At 43.3% G+C, this 13,873-nt stretch overlaps 1 protein-coding gene and 1 non-coding gene across 2 annotated transcripts in view; one reads left to right on the top strand and one right to left on the bottom strand.

Annotated features, from left to right (window-relative positions):
- Positions 1 to 424: 424 nt before the first annotated feature.
- LOC117287537 lies at positions 425 to 557 on the top strand. The gene has a single exon (XR_004518828.1). It is a non-coding gene; the product is annotated as a small nucleolar RNA SNORA13 (small nucleolar RNA).
- Positions 558 to 1,375: 818 nt separating this feature from the next.
- The window catches only part of Epb41l4a (erythrocyte membrane protein band 4.1 like 4A), a 215,824-nt gene continuing 203,326 nt past the window's right edge, over positions 1,376 to 13,873 (bottom strand). Inside the window, exons 21-25 of the mRNA XM_010607904.1 lie at positions 8,802 to 8,849; positions 8,164 to 8,232; positions 6,774 to 6,884; positions 6,521 to 6,602; positions 1,376 to 3,179 (exon numbers count right to left, since the gene is read on the bottom strand). Of these exons, the coding sequence (XP_010606206.1) occupies positions 3,051 to 3,179; positions 6,521 to 6,602; positions 6,774 to 6,884; positions 8,164 to 8,232; positions 8,802 to 8,849 (439 nt within the window). The 3' untranslated portion in view covers positions 1,376 to 3,050. The remainder of the gene's footprint in view (positions 3,180 to 6,520; positions 6,603 to 6,773; positions 6,885 to 8,163; positions 8,233 to 8,801; positions 8,850 to 13,873) is intronic.

Genomic DNA, 13,873 nt, shown 5'->3' with positions numbered 1-13,873 from the left:
GTTCTTCCCTGGGACGCGGGAGGTCGAGTGCTCGCCGTCGCCCGGTGGCCTCAACCGTAGGCGGAGGTTACGTTCTTTCCGCGTGGACAGGAAAGGCCTCGCCGTCCAGCACCCTTCTGCCCGCCGTGTCAGGAAAAGGGGGCCAGCGTCGAAGCAAGTGCCGTTTGAGATGCCGGTCGTAACGCCTGTGTGCAGGTGCAGACCTGAGATCGAGGACCCCTCGGCCGGTAAATTTTCACGTCGGTACGACAGGCACTTGCCTCGGGGATTAGCGAAACTGTTCGGTAAGAAACTTAGTTCTCCTCGCTCAGGATTTTGAACCCTAGAAGATGTAGAGTTTAGTTGATTATTTGCTTTCAAGTTATTAACACGGTGGATCTCGGCAACCGCATGCCCAGGGTGGATCTCCCGCTGTTTTCATGTTAGCCTTTGTGTTGCCCATTCACTTTTGAAAACTAGTGAATGTGGTGTCAAAAAAGGCACAAATAAATGCTTGGCAGCCTTTTCCTGCCCTTGTATTTGGTATATTTGGTGTAGGAGCTGCATAAGTAACAGTTCGTGCATTTACGTTCTGTGCACACTTGACTAAATTGGCCAACATCGAATCGTTTTTCTTAACCGGTTTTAACGAATTTTTGTTCAGGTGGAAGATGGATGCTTGAAGCCAGCGGTTGCTAGCTTACTACCGCCTGGGAGCACAAAGGTGACCTACGGTAGGATGACACTGAGGAGTGGAGATGTTCCATTTTCTGTGGTGTTAGTGTTTCATTAGCACTGGCGCTATGTGTAGTTAACAAAGTAGTTACTAGCCAATGGGGCAGTCTTTTACATGGACGTTTTGCTGTTTTTCTGAGTAATATTGAAAGAGTAAATATACATAGCCCTGGCATTGTAGGTCTCTAGCTTTATACATGTTTGAATGTTCACTACTACCATCTTTTCCAGTACTGAAACATGTAATGAGGACTACTGGCAAGTTCTTAAGTCACAACACATGTAAACACTTGTTTTTCAAACGGTTTTTTGTTGTTCTTGCTTTTTTAGGGTGTCTGGTGAGGATTTGGGAAATTTAATCTTCCAGTGCTTCGACCATTCCAAATTTCCGGCAGTTTGAGGAGTGGTGAAATAATTGCCTGCTGTAATCCAGGAATATAATTGTTAAGAAAAGATGGAAATAAATATTTTAACGCGCTTTGAAGTTTGTGGTTTTTTAAGGACTCATTCCTGTGAATGCTACGTGCTAGCTAGCCGATTTCTGGGTCATAGGTGTTTTTTATTCCACTCATTGCATATTTCTTTAAAAACTAGACTTGTACACTAAAGGTTAGCTCTTCTCCCTTTAAAGAGCAGGAAAGCATAAATAGTGTTTTCAGGCATGTGGGAAAATTTATTGAAAGCACCAGGAGCTGCAAACAACAAGCAGAACACAGTTCCTCTGGGAGCACACAGCTGAGTGGAGGAAACAGAATTCACAAGTAAGTCCTATGATAGGGTTTAACCAAGTGAGGGAAACCTGAGAAAGCAGAGTTGACATGAAAGGTAGGTTCCACTTGAAAGGCAAAGTTAGAGTGGCATATGAAGAGACCCTGGACAAAGAAAAGGTGACATAAGTCTTGCCTAACAGTTGGGCTGTTTTCCCTCTGGTGCCCTGGTTTAGGGATGTATGTGCTCAATGAGTCTTGCTGGAGGGCTGTTAGTGTGTCACCAAATGAGCTGGTACAGGCCGGGCCAGCAAAAGCTTGGGCTTTATTAAAAGCAAAGAGTGGGACTCTAGTGGAAAATAGCTGAGAGCAGGCAGGCCAATTAGACTACCTCAGTTGGGTCTAATAGGCAAGACCCGTTTAGATCAGTGTGGCGGTGAAATGAAAGCAAGGCCAACAGACTTGGTGTGGTAGGGGTATTCATGACGTAGGCTGGTAGGGTTACGAGCAGTGTCTAAATTCAGCTGGTACTAGGTGTCTGAACTAGGTGAAACCTTTGAAAAGTCCAAGTGGCCTCTTACCACACCGCTTTGTAGTGTAAGCTACAAAAATAAACCTCAAGGCTGATGGGTATAGACCTAGCTCCCAATAATGGGAAGGTAAAGTTAAGATAGAGTGTGAAGGGAGAGGATGTTGCAAGGCCTAGGGAGGTTTTGACGGGGTAGAGGGAAAAAGGTTAGAAGAACTGAACACCGAAGCAAAATCCTTTGAAGCAATTTAGCTGAGGATAAAAAAATTGCAGTTAGACAAGGTTTTCTGGCTGTGAAAGTTGGATTATTAGGTGGCAGTCACAGGTTTAACACCAAATAGTAAAGGTAACTGGTGGAAGAGGCTGAATACCTTCTACAGAGAGCAGAGAAAATGATCCTGAGGGAGAGGAACAGGGCATCCAAAGCACAGGAAAGAAAGGGTGGAGGACTGGGGTTGACGCTGACCGGAGATGACTGGTAAGGAAAGGCTAAAAAGGTGTCCTGCATAAGTATATTTATTTTCCCTGTAGATCAGAAAGATTCCCCGTGGAGGGAGGAGGTCTAGGACAGCAGGCAAGTTAGGTGGCCAGGCAGGGTAGGGGGAAACAAATCCACACGTAGCCTTTTCTTTTTTTCAGAAAACACAAGACAAGGTCGCTTTCAAAATTAAAAGCAACACTTAAAGCTTTACAGTGAACTCAATGCCACAAAATAACACTACTACAAAGAACTTTCACATGAATAAACGTGGTCTGAGGGATGTTACAGCCCTTGTGCACACACCTCAGCACTGGCTGAGCCACCGAGCTGGGAAGAACACTCCTCCCATTGTTCCAGCAAAGTCCCCGCAGTCCGGAAGGTGGGTCAGGAGCACCTGGTCTTGTAGTGGACACAGACACAAGCTGCCTTTCTTCAGGAAGCAGGGAGGATGTGGCATCAAGTGAGCATTTACAACATTACCGCCCTTCCAGTTAAAGGCCTTCAGCACAACGCTGTAGTGAGATTTTCAAAAGGAGCAAGGTCCAAGACACTTGAATAATTATCTAATTCACAGTTTCGGAAGTACCAGTGGCTCCCACTGCCCTGGCTCTCCCAGGGATCAAGTCTCTATCTTGAGGCGTGCAGCTTGGATGGTTTTTACTGTTTTTGCTGTGTGCTTTCCAGCCAAATTGGTTATGGATAGCTGAGATTTTTCTTCAATCAGGCTATCTTTAGACCCATTTCTTCTCTGAAAGAAAAGTAATTGAAAAAATATAGTCAGAAAATACAGCCAATCCAGTGTTTTTAAAATATATCAGAAACTACTATGCTTTTTTTTAAGACATTAAGTTGTAATTCTGAAACATTTCCTAATATCTTCTGACATATTCCCTCAACAGCTAAATATGCAAAATGAACAACAAAGATCATACGCTTAATCCTGAATATGTAAAATCAGTCTAACAATGGTGTGCATAAAAATCAGGCTATGAAACTTGGGGAGGCTTAACTCGAAAGAAGTGTTTCCACTTTGAAGTAGGGAAGAGATGACAATGGAGAGTTATGATTGTTTTCGGGTAGTCAGTGAAATGAACAGTACCTGTTTTACAGTACAGGGTCTTAGGGACCCTTATCACTTGGGGCTGGATCAACCTGTCAGGTGGGGAGACGAGATCTGCTGTCTCAACGAGGCATCCTGGGGATGCATATAATTAGGAGTTGGACACAGTCCACAGCCACAGTGAAAGTGCTGAGAGTGAAAACTCAACATTTTATGTGCATAATTTTCTTGAAATACCTTAGTGATGGGTGGTGATTAGGAAGTATATGGTAGTTAGAAATGTAATAGAATAAAATTCATATATGGAAACCAACTTCAGAAGACAATTCTTGAAGGTTAACAGTGCTTATTAGTCAACACAATAATTTGGTTTTTTAATACAGATCCTCACTGTGTAGCCCAGGCTGGTCTTGAACTCGTGGCAATCCTCCTGCCTCAGCCTCCCAAGTGGTGGGATTTCGGGGAGTGCCACTAGGCCTGGCTTCATCACAGTAATCTTAAGAGAAGACAGGCTCTCTATATTGAATAGCAATTGAAGCTTAGGAATTATGGGAGGCTGAGACAGGAGGGGCCCCGTGAGTTTGAGGCCAGCCTGGGCTATATAATGAATTCAAGACCAGCCTGAACTACACAGTGAGACCCTGTCTCCCCACCAAAAAGCAATATGCTCAAAGCCACAATAACAATGTAGAAATGAAGAGACATAAATAAAGCAAGTCATAGTGCAAAGCCTAAATTAATCATGAATATAACATTGAAAAAGTGCTATCAGTTTGAAGTAAACTGTCTTGCTCTGACAACTTATCTCCCAGTGCTCCCCTACCACACAGTAGGCAGACTGCTGTAGAAGCCGTGTTTGAGGCTCAGATTTCCATTGCAGATGGGCATTCATTCCTCAGCAGCCCAGAGTGCTGGTTGCTCTTCGGCTCAGATCCGATCCCCCTACCCAGAACTGCCCTTGGCTGAGGAGAGTCGCCTTACCAAGGTCATTCCCTTCCAGGTGCCCCCTCATCTGATGACTGCCGTGTGGCAGGTGTGAGTGTGCCAAGGCCCAGCCCCCTGTCCCCAAGGTGGAAGGCTGTGAAGGGCCATTCAGCTCCAGAGTTTGCCACAGGACCACGTGCTGCCTTTGCTGGAACTGCATTACACAGTTGAACTCTTTCCTCCACTCAAACCTCTCTCTCCATTTTTTGTTTTTTGTTTTTATGTTTGTTTTTTTTGCGGGGGGGATTGAGACAGGGTCTCACTATGTAGTTGAGACTGACCTGGAACTCATTATGTAGCCCTATCTGGTCTCAAACTCACAGCGATCCTCCTGCTTCAGCCTCCCGAGTGGGGATTACAGTGATCCGATCCCCCTACCCAGAACTGCCCTTGGCTGAGGAGAGTCGCCTTACCAAGGTCATTCCCTTCCAGGTGCCCCCTCATCTGATGACTGCCGTGTGGCAGGTGTGAGTGTGCCAAGGCCCAGCCCCCTGTCCCCAAGGTGGAAGGCTGTGAAGGGCCATTCAGCTCCAGAGTTTGCCACAGGACCACGTGCTGCCTTTGCTGGAACTGCATTACACAGTTGAACTCTTTCCTCCACTCAAACCTCTCTCTCCATTTTTTGTTTTTTGTTTTTATGTTTGTTTTTTTTGCGGGGGGGATTGAGACAGGGTCTCACTATGTAGTTGAGACTGACCTGGAACTCATTATGTAGCCCTATCTGGTCTCAAACTCACAGCGATCCTCCTGCTTCAGCCTCCCGAGTGCTGGGATTACAGGCATGCACCACCACACTTGGCTAAACCTCCCCTCTTTTATTCCCCAAGTGTCGATCCTAAAGATACTTTCCAGTACACCTCCCACATATAAATCTCCATCACAGAATTTGTTTCCGTGGAACCTAAAGTTGCTGAAGCTGTTTTGGTCTTTGCTCAAATCATCAAAGATTAAAAAAAAAGGTAGCATCTGATGGATATCACCAGGGTCAGGCTTATAGATGGTCCATGAACTCCCCAAGATTATATGCAAATCTGTATATGCTTACACACTTGTGGAGAGAAACAGTGGTTATACTTGGATTCTCTAAGGGATCCATGGTCCAAACAAGAATGAAAACCACAGAATTGCAAACAATAGGCTGACACTGATCCAGCATCCACTTTGTTTTTGGAATGGGTGTTTAACCCATCTCACTCTCTGCAGCCCACATTTTTCCGTTTATCATTAAATATACCGTGAGAGATGACATCAAAGACGTTAGACAAACCTTTGTAACTCTGCTTCCCTCATACAACCACCTACTTCAGCTGGTAGGTACTCTCTGACCTCGAATTCCCTTTTAACCACATGTGTAAAACATCTCCAGGATGAAGGTAAGTCTCTTCCATGGGGAGGACAGAACTAAAAGAGGACTCTGGCAATTCTGTTTTTTGTTAACAATAGAACTAATCTGCCCCCACCCCCTTATCCAATGAGTCTATCTGCTTTTTGTTGTTATTCCTTTTTGTTTCTCTAGTTTAAAACCTATCTAAAAATACTTATTAAAAATTAGTAAGGGGCTGGGGATTTAGCTCAGCGGTTCGGGGGCCTGCCTTGCAAGCGCAAGGACCCAAGTTCAATCCCTGGTACCAAAAAAAAAAAAGTAACACTAGGGCCGGGGATTTAGCTCAGTGGCAGCGCGCCTTCCTGGCAAGCACAAGGTCGTGCATTCAATTCCTGGTAGCAAAAAAAAAATTAGCAACACCACTATTGTTTCTTTATTCTGGTTCCAAACGACCTTACAATCTTGTTATCCTTGTCCTCGCCCCCGGCTTCAGGTCATTGGAACTCACACTGTGTGTATCGTGTTCCTAACACAAGTCTTCCGAGGATGTGCCTTGGTTCTGGTCACAGTCGCCTACTGCCTTCCCTTTTTGTTGTGTGTATGTTCTTTTAATATATAGACTCTCAGAGTGAAGTTAAAGAGTCATCAAAGGAACTCCCCACGGCCCAAACTGCTTCTCAAACTTCTCGTTAGTTCGCACCTTAAAACCTGTATTACTCACCTGATGAACTGTAGAGCCACCAGAACCCTGAGCGTCTGAAGACCGGGTCACTGGAAGTGGTGGTACGAGATCTGTTTTTGAGCTGCAGGGAGTATAGTGTAGGATTAATGAAGGGGACGGTGCGGTACCAGAGTCAGAGCTCAAATTCAAAGAGTGCATGGTGTAGACGGAACATGTCCATCACTGCAGGGAGCGCTACTGGCTTTGCAGTTCTCAGCACGAGGCTGGCGACGAGCCTGGGCCACCTACTTACTTCACTTCCGAGAGAACAGAGCGCTCTCCGTCCGAACACTGCGACCTTCGATACTGGCGGTAGCTTCTCGGCGAGTGAGAGAGCCTGATGCGGACTGGGTCACCCTGAGTCCTGAACAGAAAACCAAACCCAAACAAAAAAGGGGGAGCGTCCATAGCAGAAATCACAACAGGATAATCTGGACTGTTTCCTTAATAGTGAAATAGCAAACATCATCATCATCATCATCGTATCATCACTCTCAGACTGGTTTCTAAAAGAACTTGAAAGCTGGAGACACTGAGATGTCCCACGGTAACAACAGAAAATGCTCTACATACAAACAGCTCTTCTAGGATCTCTATGGATGGGTGTGAATATATATATTTTTTAACCACCAAACTTTAGTTGCAATTATGCTTTACAGTCGAATAATCTCTAGCAGTTTGGAAGAAAAATCTACAATGCAGACAAAATGGCATTCTTAACAGGAAAAGTTGATCACTGCCCTAGCTGCTCCCTAGCCCGTTACTCAGAACTTATTCTTCCTAGAACACTGGTAAGACATGTTCTCACCATACACACAATATGTGAACAAGTAGATACGTGAATTGGCTTAATTTAATTTTTTCCCAATGTAAATGAATCGAGTGTCATATTGTATACCATAAATATGTATAATTATACCTTAAAAATTCACTCTTTGGCCCAAAGATGGTGGGGGTGGGGTTACCAACCTGCAGTATTTCTGGGTGGGGCAAAAATGTGGGCTGCAGAAAGCTCTGGCCTTGAACTGATGATTACAAGACAGAAAATAGGACCGCTGCAGCCTGCACACCCTGTGACTAGGGGTCCTGTCATGCTTTCATGAATCTGTTCAGTTCAGCGTGTTACATACGACAGCGGCCACCTTGGACTTACATGACAGGGATTTGGGCTAAACATAAAATAATGGATAACCATTAACTTTGTCATCAATCAATGAATACCTCAGAAAAAGAATTTATTTTAAAAATAAGTGTTAAATATCAAAAGCCACCTTGTACCTACCACACGGAGTTGACAGTGATGAGAGAACAGAATGACGATGATTTTATTCTGCCCTTTTCTACCTCTTTCCCCACACTCACACTAACTTTAGTTTAAATGGGCAGACAGAACATGGCAAGGAACACAAGTGTAAGAGTGAGTCCCTTCCTGAGAAGCACAAATAAAGCTTTCGTGAAAAGATTTTTTTTCAAAGACATACTCTTAAGCTGGATATGGTGCCACATGCCTGTAATCCAGCACTTAGGCGGCTGAGGCAGGAGGATCGAAAGTTTGAGGCCACCATGGGCTCTCTGGCGAGGTCAAAGCCAGCCTGGACTAGGTATCAGACCCTGTCTCAAAAACGAAGGAAAATAAGACATACTCTATTTTAGTATATGGAATCTCTTTCAGTTGCTCTTCTGACAATCCAGATGGGTCCACCAGCTCCTTTCTAGAAGGCAAGAGGCAAGAAAGTAAAAGTTGTGATGCTGGTACATACACTAGTATCTTTTACAGTCAGCAGGTACATTTTCCCTTTCAAATGTGTCCCAAAATGCAGTGCTACTAAAAATTTATATATATATAAAATTACCTAGTGGTATGTAATATTTATATAACTAAATTAGGGCAAAGATAAAACCACTAGAATGTGTTCAAGGAAAAAACAGGAGGAAAATCTTTTAGTATCTTTCCGTTTCTCTATATCCACACTTTACAGCCATCTCCCACTTCCTGTGACAGCTCTGCCTCTCTCCCCTGGGGCAGATGTCTGTTTCCCTTGAGATTTGTTTTCCTTGGTATTGGTTTTTTAAAATACTGGCAGGCCGGAGGTCTGCTTACAGGGGAGCTAGGGGAGGTCTCAAGGCGCCAGCACTGTGAGCCTTGGCACGAGTGGTGACAATGAAAACAAGCTGGCACACTTCAGACCGAGGCCGCCTGCCCTGTCAGGGATCTCTCTTGGAACTGCATTAAAACTACATGGACGGGAAAACAATGGGGAAAGACAAACCCAATACTCACTGAATGTGCTTCCACAGTTCTTCTTTTGCTTGGATATCAGGGCTTCTCCTGTAAGTGAAGAAAACAATATTCACCCCTGCATCCACGCTCCCTCTACAGTTCAACAGGAGACTGCGAAGTCTTATTCGCCCGCTGAGACCAGACAAGGAAAGATCAGGCAGGGACAGCTACTGTGATGGTCAGAATAAAGACAACCAGGTAATTGACCTGCTGGTGCCACTGAAGGAAAATCACACAAAAGCCAGCCACAAGCAGAGCTTCATTGAATGCAAGCGCTCAGAACTGCGGGGCTGTGTCCACATACCCTCTAGTGACAGTGCAATGAAGGGTGTTTCAGGGATCTGGTCCTGATCCTGCTAGCTCTTTGTAAGTAGAGGTAAAAGATGAACTTGTCCTGAATCTATTATTGTATAAACATGATCTGTGATTACTTAGTACAAGCAACATTCTCAAGGAAAAAGCAACTGGCGAGATAGCCCAGGAGGCGGACCATGTACCCGGTTCATGTTTCACATGACATTGGACGTCCTGGTTTCTATGCCAAACCTGGGCCCACAAGGGTAGAACCTGCTGTGGCTTCCACTCCAGTTGCTACCCACTCTATGCTTGTTTCCCTTCTTAACTACCAGCTCCACAAATCTCTTCCTCAAGAATGATTTGAGTAGAAGTTATACCACTGTCTTTAACATCCCAGAGTGAGAAACCTAATTGCTAAAGTATTAACTATGAACCTTACTTGTAGAAAGGAACACTAGAAATCTATTCTTATTATAATTGTTGCCACAAAACTTCTTTCCCAGTGATAAAATGATAAGCTTACTTCAGTCCCCTCAAGAGGAAAAAGATCTAAATAAAAAGCTCAAAGAAAAGTCCCAAACCCTAATCCTCTGCCCTGTAGAATTTTATACTGATAATCTCTATCTGCATTTTGGGGGCTCTGTACCACTTTCCACATATGGTAATATTTTTGTGTTTCTCAGTTAATAAGGGCACCACTGAGGCATTCTGGTAGGGTTTCCACTCAGTCTCTCTTTCCACCTCCTTCTCAGGTGGGTCTGCTGTTCTCCAACTCCTGGACTCAAGAGATCTTCTTGCCTCAGCCTCTAGAAGTGCTGGGACTATAGATATGAGCCACTGTGTCCAGCTAATTTAGATATGAGCCACTGTGTACAGCTAATTTTTTTTCTTGGACTTTCTATTTTCTGTTATTTATAGGCCAAGAGAATTCCTTACCTAAATTATCAGGAAAAAAACTAGGACTTTTTGATATATTAAAAAATGCTATTGTTTTAATTCCACAGGAAGTATCTTTCATATTTTTCTTTAGAGTTTTACCTAGACTTTAAAGAAATAGAACCCTAAGTTGTCTGTAGTTATAACATATGTAAAGACAAAACATGCAGACTAGTATCAGTGTGTTATTTTCTGAAACATTCCTCACATACATCCATACAAACATTCCACTTTAAATAAATCACAGAAATTAGTTTTATGAGACCTCACAAATCACTTTCCATTTTTCCAAAACTCCCAAATTAGAACTCTTAAATTTATAAAGGATTTTAACTCCATCATTGCATATCATCCTTTTTGTGCATCCTCTAAACTTTCCAATATCTAAGAAATATTATAGAACAGCCTGTTCAATATACGTTTTAATACTATGTAATATACCATGTTTTGTATACTATACTTAGTAAAGGTAGCAACATCTCAGTGATCCAAAAGGAAACTCAGAATTGAAAATATGTAAATTCACAAAATTATCTTTATTTAGAGCATTCAAAGTACTTAAATATTTTGGTAATTATTCCTCATTTCTGAGTTGTCAGAATAAATAAAACTAGATGTCTTATTTTCCCCCGTTTCCCCCATCAAATTAAGGAAGCATTAGGAAGCCCGAGTAGCAATATGACTGATGAAAATTACACAGGCGTCACTTCTGGCAACTTCACATTCAATCTTTTCTAATATTACCAATAATTTTCATAAAACAGTAAGACACTATTGCCACCAGAGGGCGCCCAAGCCTACTCCTGCACACAAGTTCACCCTGCCATAAACTGAGCTCCACAGCGTCTTGGCATGTAACAGAGAGTAAAGGTTCACTACGAAGAAAGCCGGTTAAACAAAACCTTACTACAGTAAGCATCGGTGTCATGGCAATGGGCTAAAAACTGTACTGGACCTCACTGTGCTTAAGAGTTTATCAGACAAGATCCAGGGGTTGTGTACTCTGTGACTCTAATATTTACTGATGAATCTGATTCCCTAGCCTTTTATTAGGGATTTTAAAACCCCACCGCGAATCAATATGTCATCGATACAAAACAGTATCAATACAATATCAGTATATCATCAATATGTCTCAAAGTACAATACATAGTCACTTTTGAGTCTACGTGAGCACTTTACACAAACTGCAGCAGGAACTTAAGAATGTGGCAGTGACTGAGGCCGGTGGTTCACTGTATATCGAAGGGCAAATACATATATTTCATATATGCTACGTGTGATACACACTTACACATATTTTATATGCATTTATATAAAAATGTTTACATTTTCCTCATATACTTCTCTAGCTGTGTTGCCACTTCTAAAGAAAGCTGCCACGGCCCCTAAATTCTCAAAGAATGAAATTCTCGTTTTTAAAGGACTTATTGTAAGTTAGCCTGCTCTACTATCTTCACTTATCTCTTCATCTGAAGTAAAAAAATTAAATAACTTGCAGTATTTCTGGAGATAAACTCACCAAGACCTAGAGCAATTAACAATGTAATTGCTATTATGCTTATCTGTCTCAGGCACTCGGCGTACGTGACCTCAGTCGGGGTCCAGCGAAGTCCACGAGGATGGTATCATCCACGTTGGAAGGATGAGGAGCTGGCATCTCACAGAGGTAAGGGAATGAGCCGAAATCGGGAGTCCAGGACCCGGACAGAGTTCTGGCAACAGCCAACAGAGGGTATTTTTCTCACTACTGTCAATAAACTTCAAATTTTGAGGTCAAAACTTGAATAAAAAAGACAACCCACTTTGTTCCGTATAAAGCAATCTGTCCCCTTGCAGAGACATTTTTATTCCGCTGTCCATTTCACATCTCCATTTGATTGCCTGCTTTGCATCTTAACCAAAGAAATCTCGATCCTTTCCCCCACGTATCTGCAGCCCATTCCTTCACCTCTCAGTAAAATGGCGGCCGCTAAGCTCAAACACCAAATGCCATCCATAATTCCTCTCACACTAGAGCCAGCTCTACTTCTAAAATGTATATTTATCTACCACTTTTCATTTTACCTCTACTATCTTTTCTTTCTCCTCCCCCTCCTCCTTCCTCCTCCTCCTCCCCCGCTCCACCACCACCCCCTCCTCTTTCTTCTGTTTTTGACACTAGGTCTCACCGTGTAGCCCAGGCTGGCCTCGAACCCCCAGCGATCCTCCCACCTCAGGCCCCTAAGTGCTGGGATTCCGGGTGTGTACCACCATGACCAGCACACCACCATCTTTTCTGAGTTACAACCACTTCTCACCTGAACACTGCTTCTCACTCGGTCTGCTTTCCACCCAGTGAGAGCAACTACTGAATGAACCACTCCTTACATAGACTTCTTTCCTACATGGCCTTCACTCTGTTGCTATCAGCTATCTAGTTAATTCAGCAAGCTCGGTTACAAAATTACCTCAAACATTTGCTGAATCTTTTTTATGGTTTGCTGACAAATAAGTTGCAGAAAGATATACATCTAACTCTTAATGGGGAAATGTCGTACAACTGTAACAGGACAATCCCCTGTCTGACCTGATATTTTTATTGTGTAGGTAACATTACAGGAATGTTTAAGTAATATTTTAAGCAATCACCTGTAAGTCCAGCACTCTGGGAGACTTGAGGCAAGGAGGACTGCAAGTTTGAACCCAGCCTTGGCAACTTGGTAACTTAGTAAGACTCTGTCTCAAACAACATTTTTTTTTTTCTGATTTCTGCTGCTCTGACAGAAGCAAATCCCAATTTAAAGAGATTTCTCCCCTCAAAAGAGTATTCCTTAACTTCTACTTCTTGTCACACTGGAGTAACTGGTTTCAGACAAACCTTCCATTCTCAATAACTGTACCATAAAACAAACTATACAAAGCAGCTCTCTGCCGGCACTAGACAGCACAAGCCTGTGGTCTCTGAGATAAAGGAAGCAGAAGGTGAACCCCACCTGCTCCAGCTTTCAGCCTGGGGGTACCACTCAGTCGTGCTAGAGAGGTACAGCCCAAGAAGCAAAACTCATAGAGCTGAGGAGGCAGAGATGAGAGACCGTGGCTGCAATTTAAGTGCCGGATACAAGATAAAGAGAGCTGCTAGGGAGACTACAGAAGTCTGCATGGGGTTTTCCTAAAACGCAGGCCAAGTATGTTCAGAGGACATAAAGTGCACGTGAGCAGGTGAGACTCCAAGACATCTAACCGAGAACAGTTGCTGCAAAGCCAAGAGTGAACAGACACACCAGGCAAGGGGAAGTTCTGTGTGGAAACCATGCTAAGCACCGTGTGCATTCAAATAAGGCCCCAGAACGGTCACACTCTGAGTAAGGACTGGCTCATGGCAGGAAACACGGCTAGGCTAATGACAAAACCTAAAAAATCCCACTTTAGGAAAGCCTAAAACAAGGCTGATGAGATCAAAAGGATCCAAGAGTAACTTAACTGTCTGCCAAAATAAAATTCAATAGTTTTTAAATAAAGATTACATAATCTAGACTTCCTATGCCATCTCTTCTATAGTGTCCAGAACAAAAAATTACTACACATGCAAAGAATCAAGGAAATGTAACCATTAACTACAAGGAGGGGAAAAGAATAGTCAATAGCAGGGCAGGGGATTTAGCTCAGTGGTTCTGCCGCCGCCTGCCTTGCAAGCACAAGGACCCTAGTTCGATCCCTGGTACCCACAAAACAAAAAAATCCAACCACTGCTCTCGGATTTAGCTCAGTGGTTCGGTGGCCTGCCTTGCGAGCACCAGAACCCAAGTTCAATCCCTGGTACAAAAAAAAAAAAAAAAAAAAAAAAAAAAAAAAAAAAA

Source organism: Fukomys damarensis, unplaced genomic scaffold (genome assembly GCF_012274545.1).
Source record: "Fukomys damarensis isolate Sample0158 unplaced genomic scaffold, DMR_v1.0_HiC HiC_scaffold_3, whole genome shotgun sequence".
NCBI classification, from domain to species: domain Eukaryota; kingdom Metazoa; phylum Chordata; class Mammalia; order Rodentia; family Bathyergidae; genus Fukomys; species Fukomys damarensis.
The sequence above is the reverse complement of the archived record's forward strand: the minus strand, read 5'-3'. Positions and strand labels throughout refer to the sequence as shown.